The sequence below is a fragment of the Notamacropus eugenii genome, chromosome 3, assembly GCF_028372415.1.
Source record: "Notamacropus eugenii isolate mMacEug1 chromosome 3, mMacEug1.pri_v2, whole genome shotgun sequence".
In the NCBI taxonomy this organism is placed as follows: domain Eukaryota; kingdom Metazoa; phylum Chordata; class Mammalia; order Diprotodontia; family Macropodidae; genus Notamacropus; species Notamacropus eugenii.
Genome location: NC_092874.1, coordinates 453706098 through 453727818, shown reverse-complemented (window position 1 = coordinate 453727818; position 21721 = coordinate 453706098). Strand labels below are relative to the sequence as shown.

At 37.9% G+C, this 21721-nt stretch overlaps 1 protein-coding gene across 8 annotated transcripts in view; it reads left to right on the top strand.

The window, feature by feature from the left end:
• Positions 1–21721, top strand: part of MITF (melanocyte inducing transcription factor) — a 258675-nt gene that overhangs the window by 221608 nt on the left and 15346 nt on the right. For 5 of the 8 annotated variants that reach the window (XM_072598695.1, XM_072598694.1, XM_072598692.1 and 2 more), the window contains 5 exons: positions 1764–1991; positions 3798–3881; positions 5991–6086; positions 17207–17324; positions 21640–21714. In XM_072598695.1, the coding sequence (XP_072454796.1) occupies positions 1764–1991; positions 3798–3881; positions 5991–6086; positions 17207–17324; positions 21640–21714 (601 nt within the window). The remainder of the gene's footprint in view (positions 1–1763; positions 1992–3797; positions 3882–5990; positions 6087–17206; positions 17325–21639; positions 21715–21721) is intronic. The other 3 variants (XM_072598698.1, XM_072598696.1, XM_072598693.1) reach the window with 1 other exon arrangement.

The following is a 21721-nucleotide window of genomic DNA, read 5'->3' as shown; positions in this document are numbered from 1 at the left end:
GGCAGAAGTTCTTCAGGGATCCATAGAGGGTCTTCATGTTTGAACCATGGACAGACGAATGGAAATCCTCACAGATTACAGCTTTTAGGCACTGTCTGTTTTCCAAAGTGAGCATACAACTCTTAACCTTATTGCTGAAAGAGAAATACCATTGTCTATTAATACTACTGGAACTAAAGATGAATAGTGAATTGGCCTTGATCTGACTGTCCGTCTGACTTTGATAGCCCATTACTTAAAAGGTTCTTTTATATTAATGAAGAAACATGACGTCAAGCTGGAGGAAAAACTTTAATATCAATATTTAGTACTAAACTGCAGTGCTTCCCAAAAAAAGCCCCTTGTGTGAACAGTTTCTTTACACGCATAACTAATTAGCTTAGGTTATTATAAGCTGAGCCTCTGCAATGAAGTTTCCTGTGGAGTGTCTCAGGGTACCTTGTTTATAGTGTTGTCCCTATACCAGTCTTCAGCTTGGAATTACCGAAAGTGGGGTATATACTTTCATTCTGTTTCTCTGGCTTGGATTGGGACCATAGAATACGTTGTTATGCTGGAAATGCTAGAATATAATCATTACCAGGTGAGCCTTTTAAAAAACTATATATCTGTCACCATTCATCTTTAGAATATGATATAAATTATGGGGACTAGAAATACTCTTTCTTTTTATGAAATAGCTGCGCAATTCTCAATAGCTAGAGCTGTTTGAGAATTTTAATGCTATTAATTGTTTAGTGTGATAACAGATGGTCTGTGCATTTTAAAATTTGTAAATTAAATGTTTTTCCTGTGATAATGCTCAGTTTTTTATATCAATGCCTCTAGTAGCTTCTATGGATGAGCAGCATTTATAAAGGGGGAGAAAAGTGACTTAAAAGGCATCTTTGACTTTAAAGCAGTTCCTAAAGTCTCGTTAATGTTTTAAAAAAGGCAAGGAAAAAATTACCTCAGACCAAACACCTTTATTCTTTGTTTGGTAACCAGAGCATTTAGAATGCTTCCAGGGAAACGTTTTTCATTTTAAAGAACCTGCTTGGATGCTGGGTCTACCTTTTCAGTTAAGTTCTGTCTTAATTAAAATGTTGAGTAATCATGTTCTCTTGAAAGTGGAAGAAGTAATTTACCCCGGTTGATTTAATCAAGGGAATGTTTCTGTTTATTTGTGACGACTGCCTTACTCTGGGTTTCTTAAACAGACACTTCTTGGAATTCAAAAATCATTCCGTGAGAAAAATAGGATGAAATTGGTCCATCTTTTCTGTTTTAAATTAAAATCTTTGAAAGGGAAAACAGAAATAAAACCCAAAACAAACTACTCCTTGGATAAGGATCTCCCTCACCATTCCCTGTTTAGTTATAATTTGTGATTTCTATAATCTGGACAGAGGTGAAGGAATCTCAAGAAATGTATATACTTACATACATATACGTATACATATATAATATATATATGCATACATACATACACATATATGTATAATACAGGCCATGGTATTGTCAAAGACTTTAAATTTCAGTAATGCTGTCATTTGCTTTGTTTCCAAGAAGGAACATCTGCTCTCAGAGAAATAAATAGTATATTCTATGAATGAACAGGATTTATATTGGGAAAAAAAGAGGTGATGTTAAAAATACATTTGATTTTAAAGCAATTTCTGTTGCCTCATTAATCATAAAAAAATAGGGGGGAGTAGGAACACCCCCCCCCCCCAACCAGTCATGAATAATAATGTCTCTTTTCCTTCTGTGTCTGTATTCAGGTTCAGACCCATCTAGAAAACCCCACCAAGTACCACATTCAGCAAGCGCAAAGGCAGCAGGTAAAGCAGTACCTTTCTACCACTTTAGCCAATAAACATGCCAACCAAGCCCTGAGCTTGCCTTGTCCAAACCAGCCTGGGGACCATGTCATGCCACCTGGACCTGGGAGCAGCGCACCCAACAGCCCCATGGCTATGCTCACTCTTAACTCCAACTGTGAAAAAGAGGTAATTCATATCTCCTCTCCTCTCCTATTTTCTTAGACAACCCAATTCTATGTAGCATCTTCTCTGTGCATTTAATGTTAAAGTCCCTTCTTGTGCTACTTAGCAATTTCACTGTTGCTGCTGTAACTGTGCGACCCCAGATGAATCATATAAGCCTCCGATGCTCACTTTCCTTATTTGTAAAGTAGAGGAAAAAACAGCACCTACCTCACAGGACAGTTGCAATGATCATGTAAAGTAATCGATGTACTGTGCCAAGAAATAGAGAGCGTCCTTAATAAATGCCTGTTGATTGATTGATGTCAAACAGTTTTCAAACTTCGAAGTGCCATATAATTGGAAATTGTTTATTATTATTCGTGACACCCTTCTTTAATACCTGGCATGAAGTGGTACTTACCCTAGCCTAGATCAGGGATTCTTAACCTAGTGTCCAAAAACCTGTATTTGTTTTCTCTTTAAAAATATTTTGATAACTATTTCAATTTGATTATTTTCTTTGTATCCTATGTATGTTGTATATTTCAAAACACGGTCCTGAGAAGGGATCCATAAGCATCACCACTCTGCCAAAGGAGTCTGCAATCCAAAAAAAGTTAAGATCACTGGCCTAGAAAATATTAAATGAGATGTAGCCCCATTCAAAGTGGAATGTGGCACTCCAGCGTCCTCTCTTAGACTGTTTGCACTTCTGATTTATGCTGTTTTTCTCAGTATAACAATTAAATCCTTTCAGTATCCAGAGCAGTGAAAGTGATTGAGAGAAAAAGAAAGAGGGAGGTGGAGACAAGAAAGCAAATCTAAAAAAAAGTGTGGGGCTGCAGGTGGTGAGAAGTTCCAGTTTTTGTGAATGTCTAGAATATTATTTTTATTTGTCATTGAAATGAAAAAAAAGTCAAAGAACTTGGTATTTGAGAGGATTCAAACAATGTAATTAATAGGAATTTTTAAAGAAAAATGTTAGGTAAAGTAGACGCCATAAAATTACAGAATCTCAGAATTTTGGCCTTGGAAGAGGGCTGCAGAGCCATTGAGACCAGGAATTCTCTTGTAACACAGTCCGAATGGCAGATGGGAACGAAATACTGCTTGAAGAAGATGGCTCATTTTGCTCAAAGACCAAGTGCCTCCTGACACACCCGATTCCATTTCGGGGTATCTTTAGTATTATGAAGTTTTCTTTTTCTAATACTTCTTTTATTATAGTTTCTACATTTCATAGTTTTCTAAACATTAAAATGTGCTACTTCACTCTCTAAGGTGTAGCTTGAAATGGGATAAAAAACAAAGACCTATCGTTTCATTTCATTGTTAGACTTTTTTTCTCTGAAATATAGTTTCTTTGTGTATATGGGAGAAGAGCTTTGCTGGGGTGATAGTGGGGGAGATTGTGATTTGACCTGTGATTACTCTAATGAGTTATGCATATTGTAATAATGGAGATCCTACTTTTTTTTTTTTTTTTGCAAAATCCATATATAATTTCCATTCCCGCCTCTTCCAGGATTTTGGTTGATTTTTTTTCACTTTTCTAAGAATTCCCATTTTTGCCTTCACCTTTCACCTCTTTTTTGATATATACTATGAAGGGATTGTTTACAAAAGACACTCAATTCATTTCCTTTCTCCCTAGGCTATCAAATAAAATATAGCAGTCCCTTCATTTTGAGACTACCAGACTTCAAGTTTATATGAAACATAGTTCTCCCCATTGGGATGTTTTCCACCTCATATATATGTATATATTTGTGTGTGACATTGAGAAAACAATCAGCAAATCTCTGTTTTGTTTTTATGTCTTTGCAGGGGTTTTATAAGTTCGAAGAACAGAACAGAGTGGAGAGCGAGTGCCCCAATATGAATGCGCATTCTCGAGCATCGTGCATGCAGGTACTGAATGACTAGCAGCCGGAGGATGTAACACTCTGTAATGAGGATCTATATTTGTTGCTGGTCACACCTTCCTGATGACTTAAGGGTTTTTTTTCCCCATTGATTTTTTTTTTTTTAAGTGAGCGACAGGAACTTTTTAACTTTCTCTGTAGCATCCTGTGATTAAATTATAGTTAGGGAAATGAAATTGGAGACCTTTTTTGTTTGCTCTAGGTATTTAAAAAAAGTAGGATAGACCTAGAAGATAGTTTTAAATGAAATAAAAATATAGTACTGCTTTCAAAAACTGTAGAGTACATGGCATAGAAATTTATCGAGTTATTTCTTGAGAAGGTTCATAAAGTAAGAGGCATGGATCTTCTCTGAATTTCTTATACCTTGCTTCTCCGGAGTCAGGATAAAACTAGAGAAAAGTATCATATGCCAGTTCTGACAACACATTTCTTGTCTATTGCTGTGCTAGAAAAAGGACATCATTTTGAAAAGCCTGTGGGAAATACACTCTAGGAAGGGAAGCAATGATAGGGATAAGGACTAGGCTTAGGATTTCATTGTGTTAGAACTCCTGAATGAGAAAGTCCATTTATCAATCAATGCAGATTGACACTGTAGAGGGTTACTTAGAGCACCGAGAAGTTATGACTTGCTTAGGATCATGTAGTACATTAGAAGCAAGACTTGAAGACAGGTTTTCCTAGCTCCATGCTCTCTTTTTATCCATTATGCCATCTTGTCTCTGGTACTGTACCAAGGACAAGCATAACCATCCCAACCATAGCTAGCATCTCTATAGCACATGGAAGCTTGCTTTACCTATGTTCTGTTATTTGAAATTACCATATAAACTATTGGTCTCAGTGGAGAAAAAAAATCCATTAGATCTTTGTCATGGGCAGAAAAAGCAAGGTTGAATACATACAAGTAGAGAAAATCAAGTACAAATGAGAGAAGAGAAGGTCATGAGACGTTCCCTGATTTCAACACCTAACTATGAGTCTTTAAAACACACGCGCACACACACATACACACGTGCACACACATACACACACACACACACACACACACACACACACACTCATGCAGAAAGCCACTTTCCATTCCCTGGATGTTTACTGAGAAATGTTTGTACTGACTTATATTTGTGACTGTGACTGCTGCAATGCCTATGTAATCACTGTTGTTTATTATCATCATAACTGATGTTTTGGTAGTTCAGGAATAAAATTGATCTAGGGGGAATGTCAGCTCTCCAGCTGTAATGATAACCTCGTCCTGATGTAATCCCCTGGGAATACAAGGAACTTTTGGCAGCTGTGCAAGAATTAATTGTTATTTTACAAGTCATTAGGAGAACCCTTCCCACAAGCTCAATGCTGGAAAAGTTTTTGGGGCTACTCCTTGGCACACTGGCAGTAGTGGGCCAGGATGTCCCTGAGGAGGCCAGGGATGGATTGCCATCTTCATTTTTCCTGTTCCCAGGAGGAGAGAGGATGCTATAGTGCTCAGTCACTGGGGAGAAAAAGGAAGTGGCAGACATCATTCAAGAGGATTTCCTGGTGTTAATGAGAGGCAGTGGGATAGGAGAACCAGCTTCTGATCCTGCCTTGATACATTCTACTTGTGTAACTTTGGGCCATCACTTAGCCTTTGGTGTCCCCAGAAACTCTCTAAGACTGTAAGTTAGAGATGACTTGCCAATCTGCATTAAAGGAGGGAGTAGCAATAATTAGACTAATCACTGTAGCTGTATGTGGTACCTTAAGGTTTCCAGAGATCCCTAGTTTCGTTGTATTTGATCTTCATGGCCAAGGAATTCCAAACTATACTTGCTACACACACACACACACACACACGCACGCACGCACGCACGCACGCACGCACACACACACACACACCAAAAAAAAAAAAAAAAAAAGAAAAATACCCTTCACTTTACTTTCCTTTTTTTGGGGAAAAAAGAAAGTAATTTCTCCAAAATTAACCAAAATTTTGAAAGATTTGTTAGAGGCTTTGAATCGTGTCCTAGAAAAAAAGAAGAATCATGTGTGGTAGTTTGCTCATTTTTTGTTTTGTTTATTTATATCTTTCGTTACTCTTTCCCAACAGATGGATGATGTCATTGATGACATAATTAGCCTTGAATCAAGCTATAATGAAGAAATCCTAGGCCTGATGGATCCAGCATTGCAAATGGCCAATACGGTATTAATCTACATTATTTTGTAAAGATTCATGGGTTGCTACTAATAGCCACATCCTTTCCTTTTCTGTTTTGAACATTCACAGGAATCATGGGAATCATGTGGCTAACAAAATGGGTTACTGTCCTGTGATCACTTAGTAGATGACTTTTGACATTGGCCTCATGAATTTCATAGACAAGAAGATCATGGCTTGGCTCTGTTGTCTGGCTGGCCCAAGGCCTTTACTTAGATGTGTGGTGGTCTCTTAGATGTGTCTAAACTCTCAAGCCACTTGATAACCATTTATTGTGTTGTTAGCAGCAATATCAGGGATGCATGAGATATTAATGTTCAAAAATGATGTAACATAATTCCTGAGGACCCTAATTTACTGTCTAGGAGTGATCTAGGGATGAGGGAGAAGGGAAATTGTTGTTCAACAATTTAAAACCTTAATTGCTATTCAGAAGTCATATATTTGGTCATATTTAGGGGCAATGAGTAGGCGCTGCAAGAAGATAAATGTGTGTTTGATATGAGGAAAAACTTCTAATAGAGTTACCCAAAAGTAGGACAAACTGCTTCAATACATAGTGGGCTCTCCTGAGGGGTGTGCTGGGGCCAGCTCACACCAGATCAAGAGCTGATTGGTAAATTTCCATTGTTTGAATTTACCTCTTGGAAATTGACAATGTAACAAATTGATACTGATATTGATTTATTGATTATCTGAAACTTAAGAAAGTGATAGAAAAAAAGCAACAATGAAAATTAAAGTATATCCTTTGTTTTCTAAGAGCCAGCTGCTATACATTGACCAGCACACCCTTGGCTCTACCTCACTGGAAGGTTTTGGGTGGAGACTGAATAATCACTTACTAGTGGGGGGCGGTTTGGAGGTAGAGAGAAAGGGAGGATGCTTTTTCATTCTCCTGAAGTCCCTTGAGTGATGAAATTTTGTGATTCTCTGATTCCCATGGGTTAAGCCTACCACTTTAAAAGTTATACACGAGTTTTGTTATCCAGTTTTCCTTAATGGCTGTGCCATGAGACTGTATTGTATTTAAAAATAGGTACCTCCAAAAATAAATCCCTTTGGTGTGCTAGACAGAATTTTTACTCACTTCTACAATATAGTGATTTCACAATATAATATAATGAGATACTCTCCTTTCCCAGCCCCTCGGTCCTCTGCTTCTGACCCAGCTTGTCAAGTACTTCTGTTATATTTTATATTTTACTTTGTTCAAGGCCACAACTCTTCCAGCTTGAAGCCTCAGCTGTATTTGTTTTTAATAGTTTAGCGTTATTGATCTCTTTTGTCTTCGTACCATCATCACTTCCAGATATATATTTACCCTTCACTGCCCACAGGGTATTCCTTATCAGAAAGATTTTTTTTTAAAAGAGCGGAAAAAGATTCAGCAAAACTAGTTAATACATCAGTTGTACCTGTTGGTATATCTTGAGTCAGTCAGTCAGTCAACAACATTTTAAAAGTGCATATTATGTGCTAGAAAGGGTGCTAAGGATTGTGGAGATATACAAAGAAAGGCAAAAACACAGTCCTTGTTTTCAAGCAACTTAACATTCTAATGGCACAGACAATTTGCAAATAGCTATGTGAATGTAAAATAGATATCACACATATGGGAGGCAGCATCAGAGGAAGATGCTGTGCAGTGTTCCATTTCCATCATACGTCTCATCTCTCTGAAGAGGGGAAGCCTGCCAGGCTTGGGCATTGTAATTACACAGCGTTAAGTTGTTTTTTTTTCTGTTTACATCATTGTCAAAGATACACATTGTTTCCCTACTCTGCTTACTTCCCTCTTCATCAGTTCAGATAAGTTTTTCTTTGCCTTTCTGAAGCCTTCATCTTGTCATTTCTTACAGTCCTTTAATATTTGATCACTTTCATGTGCTATGTGAGTTGGGTTCTTTTAACCGTGCCTCCCCAGAATCAATTTTTTAAGAGATAGTTAATGTATTCTTATCTTAAATATATTTTTGCTCCAACCCCTCAAATTCTCAGCTTGATTTGGTAACCCCCCTGACTTTCACATGTCTTTGATAACATAGCAGGGTAGCTTCAAAGCTGTAGGAAAGGATGTTAGGGTAATAACACATAGGGGATTCTACAGCAGGGGCATTTTAATAACTCAATCTAAAGATTTAGAATAACCTTTAAAGCTGTGTCTTGCATTTTTTTCTAACTTGAATTTCTGAGAGTTCCCTGGTAGCTTCAAATAGCAATATCCTGGATACCCCAAAATGTCCTATCTAGTCAGTTGACTACCATGAATAGGCGGCTGTTTGTTTCCACACACTCGGCAGAATCGTCACATTCAGAGATTTCTTTCCCAGTATGCAAGAATGTCAACAAGGTCAGAACTTCTGCAATGGAAGACCTGCTGGAGAAGTGGCTCTCTGGGGATTTCTGAATTACCACTGTCCCTCAGTTTGGGGGTTAAGGTGATTTCTAACAATACAGTGCCTGGTTCTATCCTAAAAAGAATAGATGGGGCCTCTTTGGTTTGGGAAAACCATCATTACTCCCATCTGTGCCCCTCTAGGATAAAAATTAGCTAATAGATGAGAACTTTGGTTACCACTAAGAAAGTCAAATTTGGGTTTAAATTCAGATCATTTAACTTATCCCTAAGGCTCAAAAGGTTAAGGGATTTACTCCCTTTGTGAGCTTGGGTAAGAGGCAGGACCATATTTTTTTAAGTATAGATTTTTATTAATATCATTTGTGTTTTTTTCACATTACCAAAATTCCTCCCAGTTTCCCTCCTCCTCATCATTCTCAGAGACCTATCTCATGTAACAAATAATATTTTCTAGGAAAAGAAAAAGAAAAACTGATCAATACATTAAAAAGTCTTAAGAATACATGCGAAGTTTCCATACCCTTGGACCTTTCACCTCTGCCAAGCAGTGGAATTGGGGTATCTCTTTTTTTGGAGATGTCCTTATTTTCAGTCCTTCTGCAACATTCACTTTTTTTTAATTTTGTACTTTTTTTTATGTTTACATTGTTATCCTCATTGTGAATGTTACTTTGTTGGCCCCACTTTCATTCTACATCAGATCATGGAAATCTTTCCTCTGTATTCATCATATTCATCTCTTCTTAAAGAGTAGCAATATTCTCTCTCCATTCATTTAACACCCTCATTTGGTTAGTCATTCTCCAAATGATAGTAATCAACTTTGTTTCCAGTTCTTTGCTAGCGCTAAAAGAGCTACTTTAAATATTTTGGTGTAATACGGGAACTTTCTTATCAGTGACCTCCTTGGGATATATGCCTAGTTGTGGATTCTTTCCACCTGCAATGCTTTTGTGTGCCTGTCTTTCCTCAGCTTCATCAACATTGAGCATTCCCACCCTTTGTCACTTTTGCCAATTTGCAGGGTGTGGGGTGAGATCTCAGGGTTCTTTTGATTTGCATTTTTCTTGATAAGAATGTTCAGAAGTATTCTTTCATGCGGTTGTGAGTATTTGGCAATTCTTTTGAGAACTGGTTGTTCATATCCTTTGGCTACTTATCTATTGGGGGATGGCTTTTGGGCATATGTCTATCTGTTCATTGTTTCTACATCTTACACACCAAACCATTGACTGAGAAATATGATACAAAGATTTTTTTCCCCCCATTCAAATGTTTCCCTTCTTATTCTTGTTTGTTAACCATAGTGCAGTTTCTCCATTAGGGATCACTTTTTATTTTCAGTGTCCTTCATGTTAAAGATCATTCTGTTGAAAAAATGAGATGAAGCAGTTCATATATCTTTGACATATAGGAGTAGGAGGTAATGTAGATTCAATGGAGCTGAACTATTGCCCTTAGTGTAAGAAGGAAAGCTGAGCCTGAGTTGGAAGCTATTTCCTTTCCCTCCAGTATCTGCACACTTTCAGCCTTGGATTGCTGGCCCCTTCCATCCTCCCCACCCCTTCAAAACTGCAGCACTGAACTGAGTCTGAAGACTTGAGTCTTAGGTTCAAATCCTGGTCCTGTCACTTACTTCTCCTTGTTTGACCTGGGCTAAGTCATTTAACCACTATGAACTCCAGCTTCTCAATTGTAAAATAAGAGGGAGTTTGACTCTATGTCTTCTAAGATCCCTTGCGTCTCAAAATCTATGATCCTGTGAACTATTAGGTCTTTGTGTTTGTTTCTTTTCCTAAATGAAAGCCTTGCCTTAGTTGGGTTTTTAACTTCTCTTTGCTTGTTTAACTTGCTTGTGCTTGAGTTTTCTGTCTCCACTTCCCTTCTCTGTGTGTGTTTCTCTCTGTGTCTCTATTTCTCCATGTCTATGTGTGTGTGTGTGTGTGTGTGTGTGTCACTCTCCCTCTGTCTCTCTCTTTTTCTCTGTCTCTGTCTCCCTCTTGCTGTCTCTGTCGCTATCTCACTCCAACCCCCTTCTTTCTTTTCTTTTTTTTTTTCAAGAGAAGGTAGAAGGAACAGTAAGAGAGGAAACTGTCCTTAGGGAGTTACAGTCTAGAAATAACCATTCTAAGAGCACAACAAGGCCACTGTTGTGCCATTGCAAACAAAGCATAAAAGTCCCAGTTTACTGGTGGAAACAGTGCCTGATTGAATTCCCGAGAAGGGGACCTCCATAGAAAGCAAAGGCTAACATTTGGCAGTGATCACTTACTTGAAAAAATATTCATTTTGGTGTAGCAGGCCCTCTAAAGACCTCAATTCAAATCAAGCTGGGGATGTAGATAAATGAGGTTCTTTTCTTGGTATGTGCCCTTTTGGACTATTGTCTTTATAATCCTACTGTGCTGGTGGGATTTGGTAGAATCAGAGGCATGATTCATGTATTGCATAATATAGCAGAAAGGGTAGTAGATGAACAAAATATCCACATTCACAAAGGATAATAATGACAGTAGCTAACATTTATATAACACATTAGGGTTTGACATTTGCTTTCTATATTTCATTTTAGCCTCACAACAATCCTCTGTTGTTATCCCCATTTTACAGCAGAGAAAACTGAGTCTGAGAAAGGTTAAGATGTGCCCAGAGTAACACAGCTACTAAGAGTCCCAGGCAGGATGCAAATCCAGGTCTTCCTGGTTCTGTCCCTTTACCTGCTGTACCACCTAGCTTCAACGAGACTTCCTTTCTTCTCCATTCCCACCACTACCACTCAGACAGAAAAAAAAATCACCATTCCTGCCAGCAGTTCAAACCAGTAAGCAATATTTAATGAGATAGGGGTAGAGGGGGAGAATTTTATGGGTCTTTTTGTTCATTATACCATAGCTGTTTATCCCATCTGTCCTCATTTCCTACTTAAAATAGAATGGTTATGCAAAGTAACCCAACAAACAAGCACGTTTCATAGAGCTTGCAGCATTTCATAGCCACAGTCCTCCACCTCTATAAGTTAGTCAACAAGAATTTATTAAATATCTGCTCAGTGTCAGGCACTGTACTAGGTACCGAGGATACAGACAAAAATGAAATGGTGTCTGCTCTCTCAAGAAGCAAGAAATACATTTTGTCATTTGTTCTCCAAGACCAAGATTGGTCAGCGAAGTTAATTTGAGAAAAAATTTGTACCCGAGAATGATCCAAATGCTGGTTTGGCTCCTGCCATATATTGGAATGTGTGGGAGATCATTGAATTTCTAATTAGAGAGCAAGATTATCCTACCAGCTTCTCTTTTTTTAGTGAACTTGTATAAAAATGGTCATTGATACAAATGGTACAAAGATGTACAGGGCTATCAGTAGCTCCTGTTAGGTCCTTGAGTATCCACCTTAGCTACCCTGTTTCTCTTTGCTTTTACAATCAAGATTGAATCACAGGTGAAAAAATAGGCCTCCTGATGGCAGACTTTCTGAAAAGTCAGCTGTTATCATCGTCATCATCATCCAATTATTGTACAATAATGAAATCCAAGGACACTGTTACCTCCTTCTCCTCCTTTCTTCTGCTTCTCTTTTTTCTTCTTCTTTTCATTCTCCTCATCCTCCCCCTTTTGTTGGTTGTTCTACACCCTGGCTTTCATCATTATAAGAAATTCCCTGTGCTGGTATTGATCAGGCCCTCATCTGTAACTACAGGTTTCAAAAGTTCCTTGCAGTCCCTTAGAGGTTGAGTAACTTGCCTAGAATCACACATAGTAAGTATCTCAGGCCAAATATGAACTTGGATCTTCCTGACTATAAGTCACTGCCTCCTTAGCTACGTTTGGGCACAGGGTATTTACTGTATTAGCCCCTTGCTTAAGCAATTTATTGACATATAAATAGATGACATGTCCCAGTCCTTGAGCTCAGAATTTATTAGTAGTAGCCATAGGGAATGCCCGTGAAAGAACTTGCAAACTTCCATAAAGCATAAGGCAACCTGTTTCACTGGACTGAGTTCACTTCAGTGCCTCTCACAGTTCTGATGTGGGAACATACCCTTCCCATCCAAAGCCTTGGTGCTGAGAACTTCTTTATCCCTTCTTGGCCCAGCTGACCCTCATTGCTACCTCCTTCTGGAAGAGGAGAAAAGGGAGATTTGGAAATTGGAGAAGAGATGCCAGATGTTGTGGCTGATTTTCAGATGGCCAGCTCCACATTCTTACAGATGTCTGCATTTCAAAATTCAAACTTATTTAGCAAATTTTAGCAGAGGTCAAAATTAACAAACCAAGGTCACAGTTGAATGGGAAAGAAAGGTCAAGGTTGACTCTGAGAAAGCATCCCATATGAGATGAAAGTCATTTAAAGGGAGGACTGGAGAGAAAGAAGAGAGTAGTGGTGGGTTTTTGTTTATTTGTTTGTTTTCTTAATTTTCCAAGTCCTTCAGTCAAAGTATGCTTAATTGGGCAGGTACATTATGTGAGAGTGTGTGTGTGTGTGTGTGTGTGTGTGTACATACACATATATATGTATACACACATGCATGTGGAATATATACACAATAAACATTTCCAAAGCATAGTATAATAAAAAGCTTTTTAAAAAATTAAAGCAGGATATGAGAAAAGACATTGGAAAGAAGATCCATTCATTCCCTGTATAAGGAATCAGTCTGAATGCTTGTTTAGCTTTTTTTCCCCTAAGTTCTAGGAGAACATGGTATTCCATGTATACTCTTGCTTCACCATACTCTACTACGTCAGTTAGTTTATTAAATGTTTTTAAAAACAATTTTTATTTGTATCTTTTGTTTGACTAAATTTTTTGTCTTGCTAAATTTTTCCCATATTACCTCTCTACTCCTCCCTGAGAACTATCCTATGTAGGAAAAAAGCAAACAAACAAAAAGAAATTAAACCTTTTTAAGAGAAAAAAATCATCCTTGAATTGATCAATTTATTGAAAAAGAAATTTCTGAAACATTTGCAAGGTTCGTTCCAAATTCAGAAACGTACAGGCGGAGGTGTCTTCTCTTATCTCTTCTCTTCTGTGTAACTTGGCACCATTCGTTTTCAGTTGCTTTGTGGTCATTCTTTCTACTTTTCTTTCTTCTTATTGTTTATTACTTTTCTGGCTCTGTGTGCTCCCCTTTGCATCAGTTCATTTAAGTCTGTGTTTCTCTGTGTTCATCATTTTTTATAGTCATATACAACTAGTGGTTTAATAATTTTTCCACCTGATGAAAATCTAATTTTGTTTCCAATTCTCTGGGGCCATTAAAAATGATGCTCTAATTATTTGGGGATCTATGGAGACTTTCTTTTTATTGGTGACCCTGTGGTATATGTCTAGTAGTGGAATCTCTAGACGGGAGGACATGGGCATTTTAGTCACCTTGTTTGCATATTTCTAATGAATGGTACAGGGCAGCTAGGTGGTGCAGTAGATAGCATACAGGTCCTGGAGTTAGGAAGACACTAGCCTCAGACACTACTATCTATGTGACCTTGGGCAAGTCACTTAACCCTATTTGCCTTAGTTTTCTCATCTGTAAAGAGAGCCGGAGAAGGAAATGGCAAACCACTCCAGGATCTTTGCCAGGAGAACTCTAAATGGAGTCAAAAGTGTTGGACACAACTGAAACAAGTGAGCACAATGAATGGTTGTTCTCACTACTCTGCCAGTAATGCGTTGTTGAGTCCATTTTCCTAAAACCTCTCCAACGTTGACTAATCCTGCCTTTTGTCATCTTTGCCTGTTTGTAAGGTAAGAGGTGAAAGCTTAGGGTTATTTTGATTTGCATTTCTCTTATTAGTGATTTGGAGCATTCATTCATATGGATTATTGGTTTGTAATTCTTCTTTTGAGAAGTACTTGTTTATATCCTTTGACCATTTATCTATTGGGGAATGGCTTTTGACCTTACATACGTTATCATTATAATATATGTACAAAATTTTTATTATGTGTGTATATGTGTGCATATATAATAAAAATTTGTAAATATATATGTATGTATATAAGTTTTTATGCACATGAATTTTGTACATATGTACATATAAAATTTTCATACATATATATCCACACATATAATAAAAAATAGGTACGTATATATGTATATGATAGCAACCTCTTATCTGAAACATTTGATACAATATTTTTTTTTCCCTGTTCACCTTCTCTCCTTCTTATACTGCTGTGAAAATCATAATACAAGTTCTCTGGTAGAATTCATCCTTCATCCTCTTTCACAGTGCTTTTATTGAGTTGCCCTATTTTAATTTTATTATTTAGTCAATTTCAGAAAATGAGAGCTAGGTTGTATATACATTACAAAGTAATTTCAAGTTTAGCTATTTGACTCAACATGTGGATGTGTGTACACACTTTGAAGCAGTCGTGTAATCCTAGTACTGATAGGGGCTTCAAAGATTGGAGGAGAACATATGTCAAGCTGAAGGAACCTTAGATGCCATCCAATTCATTTCTTTCATTTTACAGATGTGAAAACTGAGGCACAGTTTCCTGACTGATATATGTCATCTGTACCTAGACTACAGCACCTTCTTATACCTCCCTGAAGATCTCTAGTCATAGGCAGCTGCTTACCTGCTGGGGCAGCCTGTCCAATTTTCAGATTACTGATTGTTGAGGAATCTTTCCTTATATTGAACCTTGAATTGCCTTCTGTAATTTCAACTCACTGATCCTACTTGGATTTTGGGGAAGAATGAGCCAAGTTCTTCTTTCATATGAAAACCCTTCAAGAGTCTGAAAACCTTGATATTTAGTTGATTACCTTTTTTTCCTTCAAGCTCTGCATTTACAATTTCTTAAAGCAGCCCTTGTACCGCGTAAGATTGAGCGTGGTCACCATTTTGTTGGTAGCTTCAGAATACTAGACAGTTGTGCCTTTCATTCTAGCATGTTTCTCAGAGGCTTAACCATGATCACAGTGCGTAACACATAGTAGGAGCTTAGTAAGTTTTATTGAGGAATTTTCCCTGCTTAGAATCAAGTATAGTAGATGCCCCATGACATAGCACATGGACTGATAAGGAGAGTTCTCAAAATTAACTGAATTAAGTTAAAAAATAGGAACAATCTATAGTTGAAATGGACTATAGGAAATATTTTCTTTGTGGTTGAATTTATTCAGAACTTTGTTTTGCTGGGTATAAGGGTAGGGATGGTGTAAACTGCATGAACTCTGGTGCTTTCAGAACTAGCACAGTCTAGTGGAGTGCCAGACTTGGCAGCTGAACCTCACTGTCTTCAGCTGTAAAATGGTGATAATAATAGCCCTAATATCATAAGATTGTTATATCAAATGAGATAATGTATTTAATGTGTCTCACAAATCTTAAAGCACTCTATAACTGTAAACTGCTCCTAATGTTCATTGGTTTGGGACCAGACAAAGATGAACTGGAACCATCTTCAGCAGGCCCACTGTGCAGCGTGAGCATTTACACTTTGGAAATCACAAAGGCGACCAATTAAGGCTTAAGTAATTGGTTGATTGTCTAGACTTAAGAAAGGGATGGAGAAAATGTTAGTCCTATAGATTAAATTTAAAAGTATTATCTTGCACACTTTTTGATTTTTTTTTTTGTTGAGATCCAGTTGTTAAACATTTATCAGTACATCCTGGGGTGACTTCGTAGGGGATGGAGTACTCCCAGTGAGGAAATTCCCTCCATCACTGTAAATTGGCACGTGTTCTCCAACTTATAATCGTAGAAGATTGCCGGGTTACTAAGAGGTTAAGTGATCTGCCCAAGTTCACACACCTGGAATGGGGGGGGAGGGGGGACTTGAACCCAGGTCTTCCTAATTATGAGCTGATTATCCAGTATATAATATTGATACTATAATAATGTTATGATAATGATAATTATTATACTATCTTCATCATTAAAAGCAATACAAGAGAATAAGATCATTATAATGAGTTCATTCTGTAGATGCATATAATTTTAAAAGTCATGGCTGTCAAGACAGAAGAGGGAAATAATTTTCTTAGAAATGCCAAATTCAGAATAAACTGGAGACCCTTTTTATTTTAAATGAGTTATTTTAGGGTCTTAATGTTTTCCTTCCTTCCTTCCTTCCTTCCTTCCTTCCTTCCTTCCTTCCTTCCTTCCTTCCTTCCTTCCTTCCTTCCTCCCTTCCTTCCTCTCTCCCTCCCTTCCTCTCTCCCTTTCTCCCTCCCTTCCTCTTGTTCTTTCTGTTCCTTTTTTCCTCTCCCTCTCCCTTCCTTCCTATTCAGCCAGTTTTTACTTCATTTACAAGAGTCAATGGGCTCCCTCTTGTGGCCTGAAAAGAAACCAACTCTGTTTCTGTTAGAAAATGATTTTTAAAAAAAAGTACTGAAAGGAAGAAGCAACATAGTCCAAAGAAGCAGTATTCCTTACGTTATGTAAATGTCTTTTAAACTAATGCCTTTCATTCCATTTCTCTTAATAACCTGACATGGGATGGCTAATGTGATCTTCATTATAACGTGTGCTTGATCTAGAGCACCAGCAGCATCAGCTGGCAAGCCAAGAAGGCCTGTGAAGCTGGGCAAAGAGAGCACATCCTTTCTTTTGGTAGAGGACAAATATTTCAGATTTTTTTCTTAAATAAAAGTTCAGATAATGCTTTACCAAATATACTTTTAAATTGATGTTGCATGAGATAATCCACTTTTTCTGTATAGACCAGAACCTCCTTGGGAATTAATCATTTTGGGTTTCTCTTTCTCCCACAGTTACCTGTTTCTGGAAATTTAATTGACCTTTATGGCAACCAAGGCATGCCACCTCCAGGGCTGGCAATCAGCAACTCCTGTCCAGCCAACCTTCCCAACATCAAAAGGGAACTCACAGGTAAATAGTCATTTCACTGTATTTCTGGATGTCATACATTTATTCATCAAAAGTCATCTGTTTTTGGCTCATTTCCTTTTTGTTCTCTAAGCATCCTTTTGGAAAATTGAAATTCTCCATCTTTCAAATATGGCCACTCTGTCTGGTGCAGTTCAGTCAATGTGCTCTCTCCCTGTTGTCATCATGCTGTAGATAACTGCTTTGTTCCTAATATTTTCTTACTGTTCTGCCACTGGTTGGCTGTTCCTTTGCAGATCTGACTCAAAACACTTTCGCTTATAAATCTTCCCTGATTAAGTCTATCCCATTCTAATCATTCTTTCAATACACATGCCTTCACCATTGTATTAATAATAGAAATTTCAGAGATGTTATATTGTTCTCTAGTTGTTTTATGTGTGTATATTTCATTTCCCTGAGTAAATTGTAAGTTCCTTGAGGGTACAAACTATGACTTATTTTATATTCCCCCAAATGTGCCTAGTCCCGTGCTTTGCATTCTCTAATGGTGCTCAGTAAATTCTACTTTGGAGAAAAAGGTCTTTGTGGGTACTGGCAAATTGATTTAATTTCTTCTGATGGTTAAATTCTACATTTCACTTACAACACAGTGTTTCAGCTTAAAGAATAATAATGGGAACAAATTTCTTTTTTACCTCTTTGGAGACCTTAGGTTTTATTGTTATGCCACTTGCAGGTGATTTTTTACAAGAGAGAGAGATAGATATTGGGAGATGTTGTATACTGTATCACCATTTCCCTGAATGCTATAGGGTAGGGACTGATCCTTCAAACTGTCAGGAATGGGATCGAGGAGAATGGGAAAAACCTCTTGCTTGATCTGAGCCTTGAAGAAAGTCAGGAGGTAGAGAGGAGGAAGGGACAAACAGTCAGGCATGGGGAATGGCTAATGCAAAGGCATGAAGTCAAGAAATGGATTGTCCTGTTCTAGAAATTAGCAAGAAAGTCTGTGTCACTGGACTGTAGCTGTGGAGGGGAGAAAGGCATAAGAAGCCTGGAAATGAAGGAAGAGGTTAAGTTGTGAAGGGCATGAAAAGACAAACAGAATTTTATATTTGATCCTGGGCAGTAATGTGGAGCCATTAGAATTCATTAAATAGTGGCCATAACATGACCAGACCTTCTCTTTGGGAAGATCCATTTACTAGGGAAAGAAGAGATTGCCATAAAGGAGACCTACCAGCAGCTAGAGCAATAGTCCAGGTCTACGTCAGTGTAGAGAAGGGGATATATAAGAGAGATATTGTGAAGGTAGAAATGACGTGTGTATGTGTGTGTGTGTGTGTGTGTGTGTGTGTGTGTGTGTGTGTGTGTGTGTGTTTCTAGAAAACTGAGGAGAGCAGTTTATTATCAATCCCTTGGATTAAAAATCTCTGGAAGTCCAGAAACCATTTCATGCTTGTATCCCAGAATTATCCTGTGCCTAAACATGACCATAACTTAAAATTATAATGGCAAGTAGTGTTGTAAAAATAGGAGAATCACTTCTATTGACTATATGGACTTTTGGAAGTAGGTTTCAAATTCCATTTCTTAAAAATTGCGATACTGTAATGTAGACATGGTTTGGATACTTGTCATTTGAGCAGCCTGCAGACTAAATTCTATGAAAATAAAGCAAAAAAGGCTAAGGTGTGTGTGTGTGTGTGTGTGTGTGTGTGTGTGTGTGTGTGTGTGTTTGTGTGTGTTCGTGTGTTCGTCCTTCATTGCGGAAGAAGACCATGCCATCAGAGAAATGACGACATGACTTGCACTTGACTTTGTATTGAGTGAGGGAGGGCTGTGCAGGTCACCGGCCTCACTTCTCCTCCAGAGCCATCTGAATCCAGTGACCAGATATTCATCAGGATGACTGGAGATGACCCAGGATGAGGCAGTTGGGGTTAAGTGACTTGCCCAAGGTCACACAGCTAGTGAGTATCAAGTGTCTGAGGTGAGATTTGAATTCAGGTCCTCCTGACTCCTACACTGGTGCTCTATCCACTGCACCACCTAGCTGCCCTACTAAGAAGTGTACTTCATAATGGAAAGAATTCAGAATTTAGATGATGTTAAAAACAAAAAAAAACAACAAAAAAGGCCACTGTAAGTGAATAAGTCTTTGATTTGAATTTTGGAGAAAGCGATTCTTACAAGGTAAAAAATGGAATGATTATAATACTATGTAGTATGTATTCTACAGGTATGTCATGTATATCATTATATCTACATATGATAATATATAGATGCAGCTGTATTGTGTGATACAGAGTGTTATATAGAGTATTATATAGATAGAACTATATAGTTGTAGCATGTATAAAATTAGAAAAGCATTTTCCTCACAGTTCTCCCACATGGGACGTAACATTATCTCCATTTGACCAATACGGAAATGTGGCTAGGAAGCAGAAAAGGACAGCTAGGTGATGCAGTGGATAGCGTGTCAGGACTGGAGTCCGATTCATCTTCATGGGTTCAAATCTGGCCTCAGCTCCTTACTAGCTGCGTGACCTTGAACATGTCATTTAACTCTGTTTGCTTCAGTTTTTTCATCTGTAAAATGAGCTGGATAAAGGAAATTGCAAACCACTCAGTACCTCTACCAAGAAAACCCCAAATGGGGTCCTGAAATATCAGAAATGACTGAATATCGACAGGAAGTAGTAGGATCGGAACTTTCATCTAGTACAGTTACTTCTACTATACCATAAAGCCTCAGTTTTCTCATTCATAAAATGAGAATAATAGTACCTACCTCAAATATCTTCCTCCTCATTGTAAAGAAAGCACCTTATAAAACCATAGGAGATGAGAGAGATCCATGTTGGAGAAAGTTACTTTGCCCTTGAAATGGGAACAGTTATCCCAAAGTATATAGTAAGTTTCATTTTTATAAATTAGTCCTAAACGATGTGGCATGCCTGATGAAGGCCCCCAGTAATTTAGTTGTTACGTGAGTGTGGTAATTTCTGTATTAAACCATTGATTGCTGTCTCAGACATTTAATAAACTTGTGCCCTGTGTCGGGTACTGGTCTAAGAGCTAAGGTTACAAATATAAGCAAGGAAGATAGTAGCCCTTCTCCTCAAGGTGCTAATATCCCAAATGGGGGAATATTGGACATAAAATGAAGAGGGAAAGGTTACAGATAAAGAAAGTGGCCTGGAAGTGGGGCAGGAGGCGGAATGGGGTCGGGGGGGGGGGGGGAAGGCCTGGTTCTGGACAAGATAAGGTGAAAGCTCACTATTCAAAGCCTGGTGCAGGATAGTGGTGCAGAAATGAGGATGAGAGCCGGAATGTAGGTGGCATGGCCAAGACATGGCATGAAGGCCTGAGGAAGATGTCAAAGCCCAGTATCCTACAAATAGAATTAATAGGGTTTAGAGTTGTATTATAACAACTAAAAATTCCATTTGACCTTTGTTCAGTCTGCTAATGCATTGGTGCCATGCCTTGATCTTTAATGGTCTTTAGAGAACCATTATGAAAATTTTTGTAGATTGTGAAGTTTCATTTTTACCTCCACTAAGATTCTATTCCAGTGCCTCATTGTGGTACTTTGGTGCCCCTGGGTTCTCTTGCTGGATCATAAACTCTAACCATACCCTCCAAAGGTCGGAACACTTTGAATGTGAGCCCAGTGGCAAACTTTATTTATGTCTGTTGTCCAAGGGCCAGCCTAAGATCAGAGAGACTTATCACCAGGACGTTGGTCATCAGATATTCATTTTTTCTCCCATCTCAACTCACAGAGTTGTTCTTTTATTAATAATAGCTTACATTTATAATAGACCTTTAAATGCTACAAAGCTCTATATTTTGCACCAACTCAGTGCTTACCGATGCTGCTGAAATCACAAATCCTTCAGGTATTGAAGTAAGTTAGTTTTAGCTGTGACTTTTCTTATCTTAATAATTTTAATTGACTCCAATTCAACAAGTATTCATTCAACTTTTGAGAACAATTCATTCAGATTGAACAAATGTATTCAATTCAATTCAACAAGGGTTTATTTAGCACTTAGAGTGTGCCAGGCACTGTACTAGACCCTGCATACAAAGATAATGAAAACAGTCTTTGCCCTCAAGGAGCTTGAGTAGAAACTCAAGGGAAACAACTTAAGAAAATACCAAGTGTATACGCAGTCATTACAGATTAATGTCATTGGTGACGGAAATGTGAAAATGCTATTTCTTTTTTTTCTTCATAAAGTGACATTCACATCCACTCATTTAGAAGATTAGATGTTTTGCAATTGCATTTTGTTCCTTCAGCATTTCCAATATCTAATTACTTCATTCACGTGCACAGCGTGTATTTTTCCTACAGAATCAGAAGCAAGGGCATTGGCCAAAGAGAGACAAAAAAAGGACAATCACAACTTAAGTAAGTT